Source organism: Canis aureus, chromosome 6, assembly GCF_053574225.1.
Source record: "Canis aureus isolate CA01 chromosome 6, VMU_Caureus_v.1.0, whole genome shotgun sequence".
In the NCBI taxonomy this organism is placed as follows: Eukaryota; Metazoa; Chordata; class Mammalia; order Carnivora; family Canidae; genus Canis; species Canis aureus.
In genome coordinates this window covers 13,860,040-13,884,190 of record NC_135616.1, presented here as the reverse complement: position 1 = coordinate 13,884,190, position 24,151 = coordinate 13,860,040, and the positions used below count along the sequence as shown (strand labels likewise).

Below are 24,151 nucleotides of genomic sequence, written 5' to 3'. Positions count from 1 at the left end.
AAGTAGGTGGTATATTAGCCTGATATTAAGGAAAGGAAGACTGAAGGAAAGAGGTATTAAAATTTGGCATATGTGAACAGATTACGGAGAGCCCTGGAGAACTGTTATGTTCCATTTCCGGACTTCGACAGTGCTTACACAAAAATGTGATTCAGAATAATTATAGTATATATATATTTATTTTATGCACTTTTTATATGAGTGTTATATTTAACACACACAAAAATGGTAAAAGAAAGGGAAGGAAATAGGGGTGCCTGGGTGTCTCAGTCATAAGCATCTGCCTACGGTTCATGATCTCAGAGTCTTAGGATAGAGCCCCTGAAGAGCAGGGAGCCTGCTTCCTCTCCCATTCCCCCTGCTTATGTTCTCTCTCTGTCAAATAGATAAAATCTTAAAAAAATAAAAAGAAATGGAAGAAAATAAATGTGCCTAAATAGTAGTGACTACAAGGGAGAAAATGGCAGGAGAAAAATTGGCATACATTATAAAATGAAATAGAGATGTGATAGTGCGTATCTATATATATGTGATTCAACTGCAGATTTTCATTATTAATAAACTTGGAACTTAAAGAATCAACTGTCAAATTACTATGCTGTAGATCTGAAACTAATGTATGTCAACTATACTTAAAAAAAAATAATCAATGACTTTAAGGGTTACCTGTATTATACATTACCAAAAGTATAGTTATTTACTATAACTATATTTATTTACTATAAATAGTTATTTACCAATAAAAAAAAGTGACAATTTTCTATGTTTTCAACTTTATAGAACCATTTTACTTGTTATCATCACAGGAGTTTCTAATTCATTAAAAACTGAAAAAGACTCTCCTTCAAAGCATTTATTTAATGTATAAAAGCATACCTGATTTCTCAGATAAAGGGAAAAGCCTGGCCAAAAAGAGTTGAATTCGTCCACAGAAGACTGTATTCTGGGATTTTGATAATCTTCTTAGGAGATCTAACAGCATATGGAAATGAAGGTTATAGGAGATTATTCTATGTTTATTACAACTATACCCAAATTTGTTAATCAGTCTGTCAAGAGTATTTTTCTAAAACAGTTCTCAAAATTAGAATAGAAACTATTGTTCCAAAAAAGCACTAAAAAATTCGGAATAAAATGAATTTAGCATTGGCAAGATAAACTTTACTAAACTTTTTTTGGTTTTAAGCTTATGCCCAGAACTGAAACAGTTTAATTTAAAGTGAATGATCAGTTTTAATAAATCAGTCTGTTACTTAAAACTGAAGATACTAATCTATTTTTAAAATTTTATCACTTATGTTTAATTCAACCATCTGTTTTTCTAGCCACATTTATTTTAGAAAACAATCATTTACCACTGAATTACTTACCATTGCACATACGTAGTAAATAATTTTTCCCAGCAGAATAGAATGTATTCTGAAATTAATATACAAATTATTACTACTGTACAGAAGTTGTTAGACACTCTTCAAAAATAAGTCACAGAAAGGAAGATATTAAAGAACACTGACATGCACTGAGTCTACCCTACCACTTTCACTTTTTCCCCACAAATAGCATTTTCAATTATATTTTCATGTACAGAACAAACATGATACCAAATAACTGTTTTAAAGAAAGTGTGCATTTTCAAATTAATTGTTACTACTCAGTCAAATTTTATATTTGAACTTTTTCTTCACTATGACTCTTACTTAGCCCCTCCAAGATAGTAGTATAATTCCCTCATAAGGACAAACTCTTTGGCAGTCAGCAATATAAAAATATAAGGAAAAAAAAAAAGTAAATAAATAAATAAATAAATTGTATCTTCTGAACTCTGGATCTACAGAAACATAATGTTAGCAGAAAAAGAAACCATGGCACTTACTGATTTCCAAGTAGCAACATTTTTTTCCACAAAAGTGAATATTGTGTCACATTGATCCAGAGGAAGACAATCCAAAACATCTCCCAACAATACAAAAGGTGTAGATGCGGTACAAATACCTTCAAGTGGAGCACAAGCCAATTTAAAAGTTTAAAAAATTGTACAGTAAAACAGCCCATGCAAAATAATTCTGAAAAATATCTCAACAGCATACTTTGTCACTCCTAACAAATTTTTAAGACAAGAAATGGAAGCAACCTAAAAGTCCCCAAATGGGACATACTTAAGTAATTTTTGGTATGTGCACTCAATAATGATGATGATGATAATTCTTGATACACTTCTAGAGCATTTACTATATGTCAGGCACAGAAAGTGATTTACGTATACTAACACATTTAATCCTTATAACCCTATGAGGTAGATATTACCTCCAGTTTATAGAATGGGAAAACTGAGACACAGAGAAGTTAAATAACTTGCCCAAGGCCATAGAGCCAGTAAGTGGTAGAGCTGGGATACGAACCCAGGCAGTCTGGCTCCACAGTCTGTTTTCTTCACCACTAAGCTATTCAAAAGAATATAATGCAGCCAATTAAAAACGATTGTTATGACGACTAAAATAACTTGGAAAATGCTTATGATATAATGTTAAGTGAAAAAGGCAGGATTCAAAACTGTACGTATATTATGGTTACAACAATAAGTTTTTTAAAAAGACTAGAGAAACTAAAAACATATACCAAAATGAATGGTAGTTTTTTAAAGTAGAGAAATTATGAGTAGTATTTTTCCCTTTTGCTCATTTCTAAATGTTCCATAGTGTTGCTAAATTATCTTTGTGATTTGATTTACCTTCAAAAAAGATAATAAAAAAGTTTGATACTGATTTCATCTATTAAACATTTAAAATAAAGGTATCATTTCAGGGGAAAGAATGGTAGAGTAAAAAGTTGTTTATTTCAAAATTCAATGTTATTTAATTAAAACAATAAATTAAAATATTTTTCAAAGAAAGGGTCATTTGACTAGCTCAATGTACTTTCATCTTCCTGCTCATTCTTTCTTCCATTTTAAAGTAACACTAAGTGTTTAAGAAAAGTAGGCTTTTAAGCATAGTATGCAAAGAAAATATCTAGGGAGCACTGTAAGCCCAAAACACTGTAGTAAGTTAAAAAACAAAAAAACAAGTAATATATTCAACTTCTGCACTGGTAGGATCACATCTGGAATGTGATGTGAGGGATACTGCCAAGAACCAGTGGGTGGCATAAGGCAGCAGATTTCAACTCAGTTGAAACTCCTATACTATGATCAGTACAAGGGAAACCTGACAAGACTAAAAGCAATCAAGATAGAAAGCCCCATCAATAGGCATAGATGTTGGATGACCATCTGCCAGGGACATTACAGAAGGGAGCAGGAAAGGCTAGAGATGAGACTGGACTGGACAACTGCTGAAGTCCCTTACCACTTAAGACTCTGAGATACTATATGCCCTGTATACCTAAGAGATTTAAGAAGCATACTCCCTGGCAGTAGTTGCAGCATACTTTGACAAAAGTTAACTCACATTTAATTACAGAACTTAAGACAATTACCTAGATTCCAGTTCCAAAGATTCTGATTGAGTAAAACTAAGCTGAGACCTTGCAGTCTCATTTAAAAATAGAGATTCACTGGTGATTCTGATGAGCTGCACTATAGTGTGATCCCCAGAACTTTCAACAACCTGCACCCCAGCCTCTGCACACCCTCTTTGCTTCACTTAACCTCGCCTACAGATACTCCTTCCTCAGTTCCCATTCTGCCATGTTGATCCTTGCTCGGTTTTGTACACAATGCTTTTTTCTGTCTACACAGTCTCCCTCCTATCATGTGGCAAATTCCTACTCCATCTTTCAAAGTACACAGTAAATATCAGCGCATCTAAAAAACTCCTGATACCTTTGAACGGGCCACCCCATCTATACTTCTGAAGCACAGTATAAATAAATTAGAGCATTTATCATATCCTGTTTATTTTTATGTAGACTATGAGATTTTGTGGGTAGGTATTTTTGTACTTTTTAAGCAGTAAAGTGTCTGACACTAAACAGAAGCTCAATAAATATTTGCTGAGTTGAATTTAATAAAACATATTTATGGATAATGTGAAAACGTCACAAGAAGAACACAATTAATAATCTCTTGAGAAGGACTATTCCTCATCCAATTAAAATTAAAAAAGCATCTAAGCTTTTATCATAAGTCCTTATCTTTTTCAAATAAAGTAAAAGTTCTAAAAACAGACTCTGAACTTCAAGCATTAAAAATATTACCAGTCTACAAGAGTAACACATCAAGGTAATCAATGAACTAAGTAAACTGCTGTTTGGCAAAAACTGGGCAAGGAACACTCCCCACTGCAGAACTCATTCAAGTATGCAATGAACATCCTGTATAAAAGTTTAAAGTGTCAAGTCAGAATTTATGAATTATGCTTAAGTTTACAGAATAACATGCTGCTAACACTAGCAGACCACTTTTACCTCGAATGTTCTAGTTTTTTTAGGAATAGGTATCAAAAGAATAAATATGTGAGTAATACTTTACAGATTAAAAGGCATTTTTCACTTACATTAAATAAGTATTTCAACTACATTTGCTAAAGAGTATGGATGAACTAGTTTTTCACTGTTTCCTTCTGCAAATATTTAATGAGCTCCTTCTAGGTGTTAGGCACTGTGTACTTCCTATATGCCTTTTTTAGTCTGGCAATTATCTCCCATGGCCACTGCCCCATTTTAACAGTCCCCTACCTAGTTTTCCTGCCAGCAGTCTCTCCCAATCCAACTCTTCCTCCATAGCTCCCTGTTAGCATGGTATACAAAGCCCTTTACAATGACCCTAAGCTACCTTTCCTGTTTCCTTCCTCACCATTGTTATCATCCTCTCACCCCTCTGCTCCACCCAATTCTTTAGCCAGGCTAAACTTGGCCTTTACACAGCTTTGTATTCCTTTCTGACAAATGTGAGAATCTCTCACATCCCAGCTCCTGTTACAGCTTGCTTCCCTTCTAAGACCTCCCTGATTCCTTCAGAGTTTAGAGAGTCTCTTCAATCACACTTCATTCCCACTTCACAGTAATTATACCTCAGTAAAAAATTTACACATCTGTTTCCTCCATCAGCCACTAAGCTACTTATGGGCAGTGATATGTTTTCTTTAACACTGAATGTTTAAGTCCTATCTCAGTACCAGGCACATAGTAGATGCTCAATAAATATTTATTGAATAAATGAAACAACTGGAGAACAAAGAAAGTGTCAAAATGTGTGCTGCGTACTAGAAACGAGAAGTGTGAGCTAATTTCATTGGGACAACTTCTTGGCAAAGGTGGTAGGCAGAATTTGAAAAACGAACAAAATCATATAGATGGAGAGGTATAAGGAAAATAACTTTTAAATAAAGCATGTCACATCCATGATTACTTTAGAAAAACAATGCTGTACTTACCTTCAGTTACTCCCCCAATAGCAAGAGAAATAATAGCTAAAACGTTTTCACATGATGAATGATTTATCTACCAACAGAGGAGAAAACAATTTAATTTAGGAACCAGAGTCCAGACTAGTTTGGTAACAATAAAAACATATCCTTTGACATTAAAGTATCAGAAACAAAAGACAAACCTATTTCTTGCAGAAAATAAAATTACTAAGATGAAAATATAAAAAACGAGTTAACAGTAATAGAATCACTAATCGCAAAAATAGATCAAGTAAATAATAAGGGGGTGATTCACTTACAATCCAATGATCTTAGGAAGATGGTTACATTAGCATGATTATGGCTACAAGCTAATCAAGTAAACAAGCACTGAGGCCATAACTCAATCAATGGCACAGGGCAAAGACAGGGCCAGGGGAATTAACTGCACTGTTGCATCAATATGTCTGAGGGTTTTATTTTATTTTTTTATTTTTATTTTTTTTTAATTTTTATTTATTTATGATAGTCACAGAGAGAGAGAGAGGCAGAGACACAGGCAGAGGGAGAAGCAGGCTCCATGCACCGGGAGCCCAACGTGGGACTCGATCCCGGGTCTCCAGGATTGCGCCCTGGGCCAAAGGCAGGCGCCAAACCGCTGCGCCACCCAGGGATCCCTGTCTGAGGGTTTTAAAAAAAAAAGGGAGGTAGTACTTAGGTTCCATAACATTATAGAAACTAGAACTTTTTAAGTATTCATTATGTGTTGTTTTATATAACCCTGAAGAATGTTATACTTCCTCTTACGTGGGAAACTGAGGCTCAGAAAAGCAAAGTAACTTGTGGAATGCCTCATAACATGACTAGGTCTGAAGAAGAGGAAAAAAATGAGTTTTGATGCCAGAATTGTTTAAAAGGAAGGGACACTGTATTGTACCCATTAGAAAAGGATCTAGCTTCTTGGGACACAACCTTCACCTAACCAAGAATAAACTGCTGAAAGTTTTCCTTTCCTTTGGGTGCCCCGCTAATGGTAAATAAATTCAGAGTTTTCAAGTTTAGGTTAAATTTTTCTACCAAAGTTGGATAGGCTCTGGCTATTTTTGTATACTAATGGGTGAGGATGCCACAGGAAAATGAGGGCATGGAATCTGAGTTCCCATGCTAAACATCCTTGGACTAGACCTTTTATGCTACTAAAGGATGTGTCACTGTTTATTGAGCAAAGCGAGAAAGCCCACCTTCAAATTATAGTGCTTTCTTGCTCAGGAAAACCTCATCAATTTTTTCTTATATTCACTTGTAGAGAGATTAAGGGTTTACCCCTTAAATTGTACTTGTGCTGTCAAAATGCTTAACTATTACATAACTCCTATACTATGATCAAGTCAGCTTTCATAAAGTAGCAAGCTCACTGCAGAAAAAATAATCTTGTTTAAATATCCATTCTGAGAATAAAAGCAATTTAAAAATAACATTTATTAATTTAGCAGCAAAATTTTGACAATGAAGGAAAACATACTTACAATTTCTTCTTCTAGAACACCTCTGAAAGCTTGGTCAAGGGTACATTTTTTTTCATTTTCACTATTAAAAACAAAAGACACCTGCATTTTTAAACAGCTCAAGGTTAAGTATAAAGATCTGGGCAAGTGTATTTCATGGATATCAATGCCTTACCTGCCAGGTAATTGGCTGAAGGTATTCAACAATGGCTTGATATTTTTGTTGTTGAGGGCCTCTCTGGTAGACTTCTAGAAAAATAAAAATAGCATGTAAGTGGAAAGATTTTTGCCTATTGTTTACTGAAAAACATCACTCATCAACAGTATATTTAACTAGAAACACTTACACTTGGGAAAAACTATCAGTCATTCCATCAATAATTCTTATTCAAATGCCACTTAATGATGCAAACTCTAATCACTTTAAATTTGACAAGAGCTTACCAACTAGACTTTCTTATTCCAGGCTTTCCCTCCCTACCATTTCTTTACATATCACATTCATGAGAGTATTCTACTTTTTTTTTTTTTTTTCTAAATCTCCAAATGGCTCCTTATTTACAGGCTTTGGTTTTAAAATTTCACAGCTCCCTCTCAAGGTCCTTGATGCTATCACCTTCAATCTATCCAATCTTATTTCCCACTACCATCTAACATACAGTTTCCACTACGGTCTAGACATTTTTTCATTATTTTCTACCAAGCTCACTCTAGTGTATTCATTCACTGTTATTCCCACCTGCTCATGCAAATCCTATCCATTCTTCAAGACCCATCTCAAGTCCCATCTTCTCTAGTTTTGCTCAGCCCAAGTCTCTAACACACAGTCAACACTGAATACCTGCTAATTGTCTTAGTCATAAATGAAAGTCAAGATAATAAAAAGGGGATTCTGACTCAGTAGCTAGACCATGTAACTTCTGACATCCGGGTTGTAAGTCAAGCCCTACTTTAGGTGTAGAAATTATTTAAAAATAAAACCTTAAAAAAAAGAAATATGAAAGACAAAAATATTGCAAAGTCTTTCATTCTGTAGAAACTCACATACACTTGGAAAGTTATCTCACTACCCCCAGGAATTCGATTTACACTGGAAATGTCCGTTCCTGACTCTGCCAAGAGTAGACTGTATAATCCTCGGCATATGCCAAGAGTAGACTGTATAATCCTCGGCATATCTCCTTATCTCTTTGTGCTTCAATTTCTTTACCAGTTAAATAAGGGGGCTGTCGGGCAGCCCTGGTGGCCCAGCAGTTTGGCGCTGCCTTCAGCCCAGGGCCTGATCTTGGAGACCCTGGATCGAGTCCCACTGCCGGCTCCCTGCATGGAGCCTGCTTTTCCTTCTGCCTGTGTCTCTGCACCCCTCCTCCCGCCCCCACCCCGTGCCTCTTATAAATAAATAAATAAATAAATAAATAAATAAATAAATAAGCAAGCAAGCAAGCTGTTGTAGATGCCTGGGAACTTAGAAATACAGACTTTCAGGCTCTATTTCAGACCTACTACACCAGAATCTACATTTAACAAGATCTCCAGGTGATTCCACTGTACATTACACCTTAAGAAGCACGGGACTAGATGATCTCAAATTAAATGGTCCCCTCCAGGACTAGTATATTCGGTATTTCTTTTTTTTTTTTTTTAGATTTTATTTATTTATTCATGAGAGACACAGAGAGAGGGGCAGAGACACAGGCAGAGAGAGAAACAGGCTCCTCACAGGGAGTCCAATGTAGGACTCGATCCCAAACGCGGGGATCACGCCCTGAGCGGAAGGCAGACGCTCAACCGCTGAGCCACCCAGGCGTCCCCATATTGGATATTTCTAACAATTACTCTTAGCAGAATTTCAGAGCACCAGGGATTGCAGAAAAATACACAGAAAGAAAACGATTCTGAAGACATAAACGAGATATTACTTGGTTAACAAATGAACGCTCTTTGCATGGGATAAAAAAATAATGTGCACACAAGAAAACTCTTTATTCTGGCGTCACTAAAACTAGGTAAGCACAGTTAACTATTCAAGTAGTTGAATCATAACTTGAAATATTGGCGCAAATGCTAAAAACAAATACAGGCAAGCAACTCAGAACAGGGTTCTTCATGCTCTGATGGGCAACGTAAAATGAACACTGGGTCTGACGTCAGAAACACGAGCGAAGTACATCACCTTACTTTTTTTTGGGGGGGGGTGTGATCTCAATTTCCAGCTCATCTACCAGGCTTTAATAGAACTTTGCCTACTTCACAGTGCTATTCAAAGAGTTAAATACGCTAACATGAAAACGCTCTGTAAGGCTTTCCCCAAATGCTCAAACTACTCTTCCAAACTGTGTAAGTATAAAATGACATCCAGCAACAATCCCCAAGCTGATCTCTCTGCCTTTTCCTACTTAGGATCTCGTTAATCTCTTGGGAGCGAGATACGGAAGGCTAAAGGCTGGTGAATAAGCGACCGAGATCCACGACTTGGCAGCTGAGGAGGCGGAGCGCGAGCCAGTCCCCTGGGCTAAAATCACTCCCGCCCTCACCCGTAAGCAATTTTGGAGACACCTGTCCGGCTAAGCGAGCACTGCGGAAGAGCTCGACCGCACCGGAGGTCGTGTGCGGATGAGCCCTCCACGCGGGGCACAAAGGCGCCCAGACCGCGAGGTTCAGAGACCTGCCGACAGGAGGACGGAGGCGGACAGCACGGGACGCACGGAAGAGACAAGTAATGCGTCTTTCCCACCTCCCCGCCCCCGACGGGGCCGGGAGCCGACACCGCGGGGCACACACCTCAGTTCCCGCCTTACTCCAGGGCAAAATTCGAGTATTTTCTGGGAGAGGAGGAAAAAGATAGGGCCAGGTCAGAGCCGCACCCTCCCACAGCCCACTAACCGTGAACCGCGTCCGCGCTTCGGGCAAACTGAAGAGCGGCGGCGTCGGAGACATCTTCCCGGCTGCGCGTGCCCGCCACCGCGCTGCGGCGCCCGCCGATGACGTCAGGCGGGAGCAGCGAGATCGCGCTGTCCGAGCGCGGCTAGAGCGGCCTGTGAGCCGAGGGCTAGGCCCGCTGGCTGCCGGGAGCCTCGCTGGTGACAGTTCGGCCGGCCGTTGGCGGGGCTGAGTCAGCCACAGCGTGCTCGGTCCGGATTCGTGGAGCGCCCTCGGGGTGACGGCATAGGGGCGTCCTGGCCCTGTCGGCGTGGTGCTGCCTGGCGGGGACTAGGCCCTCGCGCGCACCTGCGGTGATTTTCCGGCTCTGGGGAAGCTGGGCGAATGGCGGCCAGTCAGGCTTACTGAGTCGCGCGGGAAGGTCACCTCGGCCTGGGAATCCAGGGCAGGTGGGTCATCCGGGGGTGCCCCTGGCGGGTGAAGTGGGGGCGGTGCCTGTGAGCCCCGGACGGCAGTCATTCTCGCCGAGGGAGTGCTCTTAGCTGCTGCCTTGCTGAGTAGTTAGTCCACGGACCCTGTAGCTTAGGAGCAGTTCCCTCTTCCGTGAAGTAGAAATAATGCCCGTTTTACAGGACTGTGGAAAAGCACAAATGAAATAATGAAAGCAAATGTGGCTTCTATGGGACTAGGAGTATCATTGTCAGTTTGTTTTTTTGTTGTTTTTTTTTTAAGATCTTACTTGTTTATTCATGAGAGACCCAGGCAGAGGGAGAAGCAGGCTCCACGAAGGGAGCCCGACGTGGGACTCGATCCCGGGACTCCAGGATCACGCCCTGGGCTGACGGCGGCGCTAAACCGCTGAGCCACCCTGGCCGCCCCTCCTTGTCAGTCAGTATCTTAGTGTCCGTTGACTTTTCTGCATAGAGAGGCCTCTGCCGAGAATTTGCAGTTCTCGGCGCTCATTTGCAAACGGGCGGCACCCGTTCCAAAAAACGCTTTCTCCTCAGCAGTTTCCTCCCCTGTCGCCTCACTGGAGAGGCGTGGCCAGGGAGACGCCAAGCGGCACTAACTTTGTCGGTTGGAATCATGCTGCGGAGAAAGCAGCACCGACCGGAACACTCAGTCCTGTTCCCTCCCATGTATACCTTCTCCCTTCATTGGCATCTAATAAGAATACAGGAAGCTTAACCAAAAGATAACTTTGCATAGTTTTGCCCATAAGTTGGAATTGTCAGACAGTGGTGGCTACCTGAAGCATTACAATCTTGTTTAGGAATCAACTGAATCATTCAAGTTTGAGTGTATGACTTAAATTCCAAATCGGCTGGAAAAAAAACAAAAACAAAAACAACAAAACCCAAACCTGGTATTAACTTATTTAATAGGTAGCTGATGTAATAAGATTATTATTATATTACAGATGATTATTAACTGGAGCACAGCTAAGACCTAAGAAGTAAATAATTTTTCTGGGGACGCCTGGGTGGCTCAGGGCTCCGGAATCGAGTCCCACGTTGGGCTCCCCAGGGGGAGCCTGCTTCTCCCTCTGCCATGTCTCCGCCTCTCTGTCTGTGTGTCTCTCATGAATAAATAAAAAAGTAATAATTTTTCTTTTTTTTTTTTTATAAGAATCCAACGTAAGGTTTCTTGACTCATTCACCAAAGCCCAGTGACTTAGAATTCTCTTTTTTAATTCTGCAAACATCCATTAGGCACTTTGTATATTGTGGACATATTTGTTAAATGAATAATAAATATTTGAACAAATTATTGAATGAGCAGAATAACACAGCATAATTCTTTTTTGGGGATCTCTAGTTGACATAAATAATTTCAGTGGGGAATCCCTGGGTGGCTCAGCAGTTTAGCGCCTGCCTTCTGCCCAGGGTGTGATCCTGGAGTCCCAGGATCGAGTCCCACGTTTGGCTCCTTGGATGGAGCCTGCCTCTCCCTCTATCTATGTCTCTCATGAATAAATAAATAAAACCTTAAAAAAATAATAATTACAGTTTACAATTTCTATCATGAGCAATTTAGATCATAGCTACCATAAGCGACCAAAAGAGAGAATCAATACCATATTTGGTGGTCAAGGAGCCTTTGTGGAGAAGATAGACTATGAGCTGGTCCTTGAAAACTGGACCTGGCAAAGAGTGAATAGGAGAAACCTTCCCAATGGAAGGAATGGTATGAGCAGACGTGTGGAAGGGAGAAGGCACAAAGATAGCCATTTATTTTGACTATAACATTGGGTTCTGCACAGAAATAGAGCTGAAGAGTTTAGCTGGAACTAGATTGTATTAATGTTTGAGGCCAAAAAATGTTACAGGTTTAAAAATGGCTTTTATGGGAGCACCTGGGTGGTTCAGTATGGTTAACTGTCTGCCTTTGACTCAGGTCATGATCCCAGAGTCCTGGAGCCTGCCATTCCCCCTGCTTATGTTCTCTCTCCCACTTTGTCAAATAAATAAAATCTTTTTTGAAAAATGGCTTTTATAGAAAGTTATTACTGGCAGTATATTTTGGCGTGAAGGAGACAAATGAACTGTTTTCCTGCTAATTAGCAAAGCAACATCAGATAAAAGAGTAGGGAAAGAAAGGTAATCATCAGGTGACAATGGGGAGTTATATTTGATGAGTGCGGATTTTAGCTTGGGATGACAAAGTTCTAGAGATGGATAGTCATAATGATTGCACAACAATGAATTATATGCTTAAAATAATTAAAATACTAAATTTTATGTATGTTGTACCACAATGAAAACTTGAAAAGCAACCCGTTTTTTTAAAAAGGCAGCAGTCTGCTACTAGATAACTTAAAAAGGGCAAAAACATCAAAAGCATTGGCATGATCTTGAGAACTGAAGATTATATTCACTAAGGCCAAGAAGTAGAGAATGCAGTTTTTGAAAGGTGTGCACCAAAAATCACTATAGTAAAAATATTTTAGCATTTAGATCATGTTAATTAATGTTTATAATTCCAAATGCACTCAACATGAGGTATCTCATTTGGTCCTCTATATGATATTTTGAGGTGTGTAATATTACCTACAATACAATTATCCTACAGTTATTCCATCCATGAGGAAACAAACTCAAAGAGAGGGTTCGTGATAGAGGCAATCAGCAAAATAAGACCAAGAGTTTTGATTCCAAATTTTGTGCTCATTACACTGTTATATTGTCATGAATAATGCTCAAGTTTTACTGAGTACCTCCTTATGACACTTTCTTGTATTTCTATTCCTTACAACAGTATTGCATATAGTTATATAACAGTGAGGAAACAAGTTCAGCTGTCCTAGCTCACTTGGCTAGAGAAAGCTAATTTGGGATTTGGGCCTAGCTTTAATCCCAGAGCCTGTATTTTTCTCAAGTCTTAATTCTGAATCATTATCAAACCATAGACCATTATTGTCCCATAAATTATTGCCTTACAGTCAGATAAGGGTGAGGATCACATTGTTATGACAAAACATTAGGGGTCTTCAAAAGTATGTAATAACACTCAAAAGGCAGACATCCAATGGCACATAACAACTTCACTTATAGTTTTTGAACACCTGTTTTTCCTGGCGAGGTAAAGTGGACCAGGGACTACCTCTCTTAGCAAATACCCTCCAATGAGAATTCTAGGCTTGGTGGTTTAGGTAAGTTCTAAGCATTCACATCACTATTCTTTTCTTTGGTGTCCTTTCACTGGGATTCACGTTACCATTGGCTTGATGACAGAAGAGGACCAAGCAGACAGCTTAGCTTTTTTTGTTCTGGTCTTTATCCTGTAGTCTAGGCCTAAGGAAACTTTTTGTTCTGTGCTCACCGCTACATGAGGATCCATTAGAGCTTTTGCTGGTTCAGGTTTTGGGCCCCAGGCATCTCTCTCTCTTTCTCTCTCTAACTTGAATGGATTGAAATAGAGAACTGATGTTTGAGAGGAAAAGTTGAGCAAACAAAATGAGACTCCTGCATTTGGAGTGGAGTAAAACTTCAAAGAATAAAAATGGAAGACAGATGGCACATTGTATGTATTTGGAACTTAATTTTTTTGGCAAAAGGGGAATTATATGAAAAGTATGTGTGGCTACTGTATTTTTATAAGGTGGTGGCAGTTTTCAAGCATTTTATATTGTTAATATTGTGCTAGTCATTTAATACACATTGTCTACTACCTACCAGGCACAAGTACAATATTACTGGATTATATATCTAGTATTATATTTTATTAAGTTCTAAGTACTGTAAATATTATCTAGTGTACATTGTAAAATCCTATGTGGTAAGCTTGGTTGAACCACACAGATGAGATGAGAATAGAAGTCACAGAAATGGATGAACAGATGAGTGATAAGTCCAGCCTCCCTACAGAGTTAGGTAGAGAATTTGCCTGAAATTGTGCCATTGCTTGGTTTGTTCCTCTCTCCTGTCCTAATACTCTTTCTCCTTCCCTTACTTAAGCTTCTCCTGGCAGCACCTAAATGATTTGCCCACAAATTCTTACTTCAGGTTATGTTCTGAAGGTTCTGACTGTTAAGTTTGGGTTTACTAAGAAGCAGACACCAGCATGGGATTAGTGTGCAAGAGTTTATTATGAAGGGAGCAGGAGCAGACAGAAAAGCCCATGGACCACAACATGGACTTGATACCTGTAGAAGGAAAGAGGGAAGGGAAGAGGGTGAGGTAGGAAGTTTCTGAGTGAAGTGCAGCTCCAATATAGGTCTGACTTTGCCAATGAGGACAAGTAAAGTCAAATTTCTTGTCAGAAGAGTCTTGCAGTTTTCCAGAATGAGCCTGAACTAGGACCTTGCCATGCTCAGTTATTGACTAGAAGCAGCTCTCAGTAAGTTTGGCCTCCATGCCACTGTGGTGGATCCAGAGGCTAGCTGCTAGGGCTGTTGGTCATTTGTGCTCCCTACAGCAAAAAGATCTGAGTTGAGCATTTTCAGGGCCACCACAGTATCCTAGGGTATTCATATAATAATGTTTTATTCATTCATTTTTGGAAAATATTTTCATTTGTTTATTCTCAACAGTAAATATGAACCTGGCACTTTGTATGAAACAGAAGAGTTATTGCCCTCAGGAAGCTTTTGTTCTGTGGGAGAGCAGATTTTTTAAAAATAAATAAATAAGAATATAACAGAATTTAAGCACAACAGCACTCAAGCAATGCTATAAATTCCTGCATAGCATTTATCACACAATGAAATCCTAAGTGCTTTACATGTGTGAACTCCTTTAATCTTCCCAGCAAACTTAAGAGATTTACTCTTTATTAGTCCCAGGTTACAGGTGAAGAACTTGAATGGTGCTGAAGTAACTTAGCCCCCATGGTCACTCAGAATCAAAGGAGTGTGAGACTCAGGCAGACTGTGCTTGGGCAGTATGTAAATAGAATTGTTAGAAAAGACTTCTCTGAGGGAATCATGTAAGTTAAAACTTAAGGGATAGAAAGGCATTAGTTGTTGTATTTGAGAGAGTGGGATTTGGCAGGGGAAAGCAAGAAAACATTCCAAGGAGAAGGTACAGTGTGTGCAGTGGCTTGTGTTAGGAAGGAGGTTGTTAGCATATTTGAGACCTGAAAGAAGGCATGGGAGCACGATGGAAAGCATTAGACAGTAAGGTTGGAGAAATGGACAGGACTGGATTGTTCAGGACTCTACTTCACTGGAGTTTCATTCTCCTCTATATGGTATACTATAGCCTGGAATCTCATTGAACGCACAAAAGTTTGTTTTAAAAGTTCTCTGTTTTTCCATAAATTGTTTCAAAGGTGAGTCATTTGCTTTCATTGTCCACCTTGCTTCCACTATGGAGCATCTGATTTCCTTCATGTTAGTGGTGATATCTCATAATGTATTCATGTTTATAAGTGAAGGTCAAAATTGCTCAGTCATAAGAGCTATTTCAGGGGCTGTTCCACTCCTCACTTGCCATTCCCACCCCCTTTCACCCCATTCTTGTAATAGACAAAACAATGGTGGGCATATGACCGGGCCAGGCTAGCAGTAAGTCTTTGAAATTATTTTTCTGTGTCTGAAAAATATGGCTATCATTAGAGTTCTCCTTTATAAACAGTAGGGAAATCTACTGTGGTTAGTGTTTGTAAGTAAAGTAAGTTTTTGGGAGGGTATCAGGAAGCTAATACAACAAAGGTTAAAGTTTGGGCAAGCCTCAATGGAAGCAAGACATACCATCGGTCTTAATGATGCCCTTGCTAATGCCATCTCCAATGGCTTGGCTCTACTCCTGGTTTCTGTGGTCCATGGACACTTGCCATCACATCACTCAACACCCATCACCACACCATGCTGCCACAGCTGTTCTGTATCACCTCGAGTCCTAAAACCTCTTCCTCTAGTTTTGAGATCATGACTGGGAGTATCTGATTGGCTATACTCAGCTCTTGTGTTCATGCTCTAGTTTCCAGAGAAGAGGAAAAGTGATACCTGTTCTTCCTTACCTTTTGTGACACACAATTTACCAAAACTGACAAAGAAATAGGACATAGAATACAACTATTTTAAAGAAATTGAATGTTTAATAAAAACATTTCCAGAGGGAGATCCCTGGGTGGCTCAGCAGTTTAGCACCTGCCTTTGGCCCAGGGCACGATCCTGGAGTCCCAGGATCAAGTCCCGCGTCGGGCTCCCAGCATGGAGCCTGTTTCTCCCTCTGCCTGTGTCTCTGCTTCTCTCTCTCTCTCTCTCTCTCTTTCCCTATCTATCATGAATAAACAAATAAAATCTTTAAAAAAAAATTTCCAGAGAGCAAACTCCAGGTCTAGATGGCTCCACTGGTAAATTCTATTATAGAAGAAATAATATTAATTTTACACAAGGTTTTTTAGAGAGTAAACCATGAATAGACATTTACCAACTTGTTTTTTAAGCCTAGCATAATTCTGATTTCACAGTCTTAAAAGTATAAGAAAATAAAATTTTGGACTAATGTCCCTTATGAACTTAGGTATAAAAATCCCAAAAGAAAAAAATCCAACAATACATCAAAAGGTGAGTACGTCATGAACAAGTAAGGTTTATATCAGGAATATAAGTTTGGTTTAATATTTGAAATCTATGTAATTCACCGTGTTACCAGAATAAAGGAGAAAAAATATAAGCATCTTTATAGATACAGGAAAAGTGATAAAACTTAACATCCATTCATAATTTTTTAAAAAAATCAACAAAGTAGAAATAAAAAGGAATTTTTCAATCTGATGAAAGGTATCTTAAAAAATCTTAAGGTAACATAATACTGGTAAAATATTGAAATCTTTGCCCCTAAAATCTGGAAGATAATGATGTTCACATTCATCACTTTTTTTTTAACTTTTTTTTTTTAAAGATTTTATTTATTCATGAAAGACCAGAGAGAGAGGCAGAGACATAGGCAGAGGGAGAAGCAGGCTCCATGCAGGAAGCCCCATGTGGTACTTGATTCTGGGGCTCTAGGATTATGCTCTGAGCCAAAGGCAGACGCTTAACCACTGAGCCACCCAGGCGTCCCCACATTCATCACTTTTATTCAACATTGTAATGAAGGCCCTAGCCAATGTATTAACACAAAAAACAACAAAAGACAAGAATTCAACAGGAAGAAATAAAGGTGTCTATTTGGAAATGGCATATTTTTTTTTATGTAGGAAATTCAAAGGCATAAAAAAGCATATAAAAATGAACTATTAGTACTTAAGTTTGACAAGATAACAGGATATAAGATCTGTGTTTTGTTTGTAGTAATTCTAAAATTTTGGAAAATAAAGTTTAAAATAAATATCATTTTAATAAGATAAACCACATCAAATGCCTAGGAATGAATTTAATATAAAATGTAAAAGAATTTTAAAACATTTCTGAAATAAAGAAGACATGAATAAGTGAAAAAATGAATGATGTTGATGGATTTGAATATTCAATACTGAAAAGGTGTCATTTCTTGACGTATAAATTCAATACGTATAATTGACGTATAAATTCAATAAAATCTTAATAAAAAATTCCAGCAAGCATTTTGTAGAAATTGGCAAGCAAATTTTAAAATTTACAAAGACCTGCAAAGGACTTAAAGTAGCTAAGATAATTTTGAAGAAGAGCAAAGAGGAGCTATGCTACCAAATTTGGAGATTTTATATAAAGCTATTGTAATAATGTCAATAAAATAATAAGGATAAAAAAGTAGACCAAAGGAACAAAAGAGAGTCCAAAAATAGATTTAAACAGTTGGTCACTTGATTTTTTTAAAAAGATTTTATTTATTTATTCATGAGAGAGAGAGAGAGAGAGAGAGAAGCAGAGACACAGGCAGAGGGAGAAGCAGGCTCCATGCAGGGAGCCCGACATGGGACTGGATCCCAGGTCTCCAGGATCAGACCCTGGGCTGAAGGCAGCGCTAAACCGCTGAGCCACCCAGGCTGCCCCAAGGTCACTTAATTTTTAATAAAAGTATAAATAGAATTCAATTTAGAAAAGAAAAATCTTTTTTTAAGATTTATGTATTTATTTATGATAGAAATAGAGAGAGAGAGAGAGAGAGAGAGAGGCAGAGACACAGGAGGAGGGAGAAGCAGGCTCCATGCCGGGAGCCTGACGTGGGACTTGATCCCGGACTGCAGGATCATGCCCTGGGCCAAAGGCAGGCGCCAAACCGCTGAGCCACACAGGGATCCCGAAAAGGAAAATCTTTCTTTTTTAAAGATTTTATTTATTCAGTTGAGAGAGTGAGAGCAAGCAAGCAGGGAGTGGGATGTACAGAAGAAGAGGGAGAGAATCTCAAACAGATTCCCTGCCAAGCATGGAGCCCAATGCGGGGCCTGATTCCACGACCCTAAGATCATGACCTGAGCCAAAACCAAGAGTCCAATGCTTGTTAAGCAACTGAGCCACTCAACGTGTTCTGGAAAAGGAGGATCTTTTTAATAGATAGTGCTAGAGAATTGAATATTTACTTGAGGAAAAAAAGAACCTTGGCCTCTACCTTTCATTATGTACAAAAATAACTTTGAAATTCAGTGAAAAAGAGAGTAGAAAAACAATAGAAAAGAAATGAAACTAAGTTGTTTTTTTGAAAAGATACAGTTGACAAACCTTTAGCTAGATAAAAAAAAAAAAAAAGACTCAAAAATTAATGAAAGAGAAGATGTTGCAATTGATGTCACAGGAATGAAAAGGATCATGAGACTACTATGAACAATTATATACCACCATACTTGATAACCTATAAGAAATGAGTAAAATACTAGACACAACATACCAAGAATGAATCATGAAAAGGGCAGCCCAGGTGGCTCAGTGGTTTAGTGCCACCTTCCACCCAGGGTGTGATCTTGGAGTCCTGGGATCGAGTCCCACGTCGGGCTCCCAGCATGGGCCTGCTTCTCCCTCTGCCTGTCTCTCTGCCTCTCTCTGTGTGTGTCTCTCATGAATAAATACATAAAATCTTAAAAAAAAAAAAAAGAATGAATTATGAAGAAATAAAGCCTGGTCAAACCTGTAATTAGTAAGGAGATTAAATTTAGTAAATCAAAAACCTCCCAATAAGCAGAAGCCTACGACCAGATGGCTTTACTGGTGAATTCTATCAAACATTTAAAGAATTAATGCCAAGCCTTAAACTCTTCCAAATAATTGAAGAGAAGGTAATACTTCCAAATGAGGTCAACATTACCTTGATACAAAAGCCAGAGGAAGACCTGCAAGAAAGGAAACTACAGGTCAATATCCTTGATGAAGGATATTGCATAAAATGCATAAAAATGCTCCACAAAATACTAGCAAGCCAAATTGAATAGCATTAAAAGGATTATACCCCACGAGTAAGTGAGATTTATTCCTGGAATGCAAGGATATAAACATATGCAAATCAATAAATGTAATAAACGCACCACCTTAATAGAATGATAACAATTATGTGATAATTTCAATAGATGCAGAAAAAATTAAATTCCTTTCATGATAAAAACTCTTAACAAATTAGGTATAGAAGGAATTTACCTCAACATAATAAAGGTCATATACGGAAAGCCCACAGCTATCATACTGACAGCTTTTCCTCTAAGCTCAGGAACAAGACAAAAATGCTGGTTCACAGGGTCCTCAGGAGCTTCCGAGTTATAAACTGAAAATGGACCCCACATGCAGAGGGCAGGAAAAGACTGAAGAAAGAGGCAGGCCACTCCAGATTGGTAGGTGGTGGGTTTACTAAGGAAGGGAACTTATGTATGAAGCTTGACTTGGATGGCAGCAAGAATGTAGATCTCCATACTTGCCCACTGAATCTTAAAAGTTTATATAAAGGCCTTAACTGGGTTCAGTCACATATACTGTCCAGTTAGTCTTAACATCACATCACTATCATGAGGCTATGCTCTTGGGGCAACCTCAGGGAGAAGGGAAGCCAAGCAGAATGCACATTCCATGGACAGGGGAGAGGGCAAGGAGCCTCTGATTGTCAGGTCCAGCTCAGGGATCAACTGACTGTTAGGTCATCTCGATGACACCCGCCCCCCGCAACACTCTACCCCTTGTGATTGGCTTTATAATCTCACAGGCCCCCTTCTTCTGCAGTGGGCCTTGAGCAGTCAGCAAGGGGTTTCACTGGCCTGGATGTGGCTATCCAGCTGCATTAGGGGCAGTTGCCTCAGCAACAATATAGGCATATTTAAGAGAAAACAGAATAAGACAATAATTTTTTTAATCAGTGACAATGTTTTTTTTCACCAGGACTTATTTATTCTCTAAGCCAGAGGGTCAGATCACCTAGGGTTATTTCCTTGTGTCCTGTGATTTAAATAAAGATGACACATTAGCAGAATGTGTAAGATGAAAATTCATTTTAATGTAATTGACAAGGAATTTTGGTTATTGCTGTGATATACATTGTAAAATTATGACTGATAACATTGTACCAGGACATATCAGATTTTTAGGAATTTTGTACAAATAAGAAAGAAACTTTAGCATCGTTTCTTATTTGACAATGCTTTCCATGAGCTTTAATGCATTCAGATGTGCATAGTTATATAAAGTGTAGCTCTTTTAATGGAGAGACTCCGTTTTCTTAAGTAGTCAAAGACCTGATAAAGGCAAAACACAGAATCTTTGTTTTTTTTATGGTAGATTACATCAAAGATAAAAACCTTTTTTCCAATTTCTTATTAAGAGCAGACAATCTCAGAAAACTTTGTCCTTTTAGTGGAGAGAAAACCAAATTGTAATTTTCCACCAGTATACTTTTGGTATTAAAATACTTTTTTCTTCTTTTAACCTTTTTAACCTTTTCTGTCTCTTTTTTTTCTTTTTAACCCTGGGCAGTGTTTTGCTTCTCTACTGAGGTTTACATTTCAAAGAAATAAGATTTATGACCTCAAGGGACAGAGAAATAATATAGGTTTTCTTCTAAGAGTTTTTTGGTCATTGCTATTTAAAATTTTCCTTTATACTAGGGGTCAGTTGGCTTGGGCATGAGTCCATCAATCACCACATCTTCCTCCTCATAATTTTTGCAGAGATTCTGCCTCTTAGCATCCAAATCAGGCTTTATCCAAAGCACCTTGTGCCTTCCTAGCTTTTCAAAAATACTTATAAAATAGTCTCCAGGGCAGCCCCTGTGGCCCAGTGGTTTAGCACCACCTTCAGCCCAGGGTGTGATCCTGGAGACCCGGGATTGAGTCCCACATCAGGCTCCCTGCCTGGAGCCTGCTTCTCCCTCTGCCTGTGTCCCTCTGCCTTTCTCTCTCTCTCTCTCACTCACTCTCTCTCTGTCTGTCATGAATAAATAAATAAACTCTTAAAAAAAAATAGTCTCCAACTTATTACCCTGATCTTCTATTTTGTCTGCTAGCCCTAAAGCTAGCAGACCAGTGGACACTTGCACTTCCTTCTCTAACCTTAGCTCTTCTAACTTTCTAACTTAAGCTTCAGCATCTAGTTGGGCATGGTGGCCAGCTTAATTGCACGTAGTAGAGGCCAACCCACCATGGCAGCCATGTTTCCCTACTTTGCTGCAGTGAGCTGTGTGCAGTTTCTCAAACTAGCTCATTAAAGCATTTAATTAAAATAATTAAAGTATTTTTGTGGTGTCCCTGCACTCACATGGTAGTCCACCTACAGAGAGGTCGACAGCCAACTTAGGATTTTCTCCATGAATTCCTCTTTCCCAAGGCCCATTTCTTTGGTTTCCTGTCTGGCTCACTAATTGTTGGTTCACAAGCTGCTTAGGAACTTCCCAGGTATACTTTGAAACTGGCCCTTATACATGGAGGGCAGAGAGAAACCAAAGAAAGAGACAGGCCACTTCAGATTGGTATGGCAGGTTTAATAAGCAGGCAACATACATCCGAGGTTTACCTTTGGTGGCTGCAAGAGGAGTAGATCTCTGCACCTGCCTGTCAAGTCTTAAAAGTTTATACAGAGGCCCTAACTGGTTTTAGTCACATAAACCATGCAGATGGTCTCAATATCACATCACTATCACAAGGCTGTGTCCTTGGGGCAGTGTCTAGGAGTGGGAAAGGCAAGCAGAATCCACATTCCAAGGGCAATTACTGTCCAGCTCACAGATCTACCAGTGATCGTTGTTTCTCAATGACCACTCCTAACAATGCCTACTCTCACCATTCCTATGCAGTATAGTACTGGAAGTCTTACCCAGAGCAATTGGGAAAGAAAAAGGAGATAAGAGGCACTCAAATTGGAAAGGAGTAAGATTGTTTCTGTTGCAAATGACATGACTTTGTATATAGAAAACTCAAAAGACTCTACCATGGAGATCCCTGGGTGGCTCAGCGGTTTAGCGCCTGCCTTTGGCCCAGGACATGATCCTGGGGACCCGGGATCAAGTCCCACATTGGGATCCTGGCATGGAGCCTGCTTCTCCCTCTGCCTGTGTCTCTGCCTGCACACCCTCTATGTCTATCATGAATAAATAAATAAAATCCTTTTTTTAAAAAAAGAGAAAACTCAAAGACTCTACCAAAAATGCTGCTAGAACTAATGATTTTAGTAAAGTTGCAGGATATAAAAATCAATGTACAAAAATCAGTTGTATTTCAATGCAGTAACACTGAACTACCTGAAAAAGAAATTAAGAAAACAATTTCATTTAGAACAGAAAAAGGATGAATACTTTTGAGTAAACAACTCAGAAGATGAAAGAAATATTGATGATAATTAAAAAGACACAAATAAATGAAAAGACATCCCATGTTCATGGATTGGAAAATTAATACGTGTGCTACTCAAAGTGACCTACAGCTTCAATGCAATGCTAATCAAAATTCTAACGTCTTTTTCATGGAAGCAGAAAAAAATCCTAAAATTCATATGGAACCATAAAAGACCTCAAGTAGCTGAAGCAATCTTGAGCAAGAATAAAATTGAAGGTATCACATGGGATGCCTGGGTGGCTCAGCGTTTTGGTGCCCGCCTTTGGCCCAGGGTGTGATCCTGGGGTCCTAGGATCAGGTCTTGCAGTGGGCTCCCTGCGTGGAGCCTGCTTCTCCCTCTGCCTGTGTCTCTGCCTCTCTCTCTCTCTGTGTCTCTCATGTATAAATAAATAAAATCTTTTAGAAAAATAAAAGAAGGCATCACATAATAGTACACATTTTCAAAATATATTATGAAGTTATAGCAATCAAAACAATATGGCATTGGTACTATCACAGTCATGTAGGCCAATTGAACAGAATAGAGAGTCTCCAAAAGAATCTATGCATATATTGTGAAATGATCTTTATGTGTATGGATGCCCAAGATACACAAGGGGGAAAGGATGGTCTCTTCAATAGATAGGGTTAGGAAAACTGGATATCCATATGCAGAAGAATGAAATTGGACCCTTATCTCACACCATATACAAAAATTAACTCAAAATGGATTAAAGACTTAAATGCAAGACCTAAAACTATAAAATGGCTAGAAGGAAGCATAAGGAAAAAGCTTCTTTTTTTAAAAAAAATATTATTTTAGAGAAAGAGGGAGAGCAATCACTGGGGAGGGGGTAGGAAAAAGCTTCTTGGCATTACATTTGTGTGGGCAATGATTTTTTTAATACAACTCCAAACCACAGGCAACAAAAGCAAAAATAGACAAGTAGGAGCGCATCAAATTAAAAAGCTTCTGCACAGCAAAGGGAACAAAAGAGTGAAGAGACAATTTATGGAACAGTAGAAAATATTTGCAAGCCATACATCTGATAAGGTGTCAATATCTAAGATATATAAGGAACTCAACTCATCAGCAAAAAAACAAATAATATTCCAGATAAAAGTGGGCAAATAACCTAAATAGACATTATCCAAAGGAGAAATAAAAATGATCAATAGGTATATGGAAAGGTGTTTAACATCACTATTCATCAGGGAAGTGCAAATCAAAACCTCAGTGGTAGGGTGTCTGACTGGTTAAGTGTTTGACTCTTG

The 24,151-nt window shown here is 38.8% G+C and overlaps 1 protein-coding gene and 1 long non-coding RNA gene across 2 annotated transcripts in view; one reads left to right on the top strand and one right to left on the bottom strand.

The window, feature by feature from the left end:
* THOC1 (THO complex subunit 1) overlaps positions 1-9,888 on the bottom strand; it is a 54,271-nt gene extending 44,383 nt beyond the window's left edge. Inside the window, exons 1-7 of the mRNA XM_077900206.1 lie at positions 9,734-9,888; positions 7,026-7,099; positions 6,872-6,932; positions 5,373-5,439; positions 1,874-1,992; positions 1,371-1,419; positions 877-972 (exon numbers count right to left, since the gene is read on the bottom strand). Coding sequence (XP_077756332.1) covers positions 877-972; positions 1,371-1,419; positions 1,874-1,992; positions 5,373-5,439; positions 6,872-6,932; positions 7,026-7,099; positions 9,734-9,787 — 520 coding nt within the window. The 5' untranslated portion in view covers positions 9,788-9,888. The remainder of the gene's footprint in view (positions 1-876; positions 973-1,370; positions 1,420-1,873; positions 1,993-5,372; positions 5,440-6,871; positions 6,933-7,025; positions 7,100-9,733) is intronic.
* Positions 9,859-24,151, top strand: part of LOC144315536 (uncharacterized) — a 76,073-nt gene continuing 61,780 nt past the window's right edge. Inside the window, exon 1 of the long non-coding RNA XR_013381247.1 lies at positions 9,859-10,179. This is a non-coding gene — a long non-coding RNA (uncharacterized LOC144315536). The remainder of the gene's footprint in view (positions 10,180-24,151) is intronic.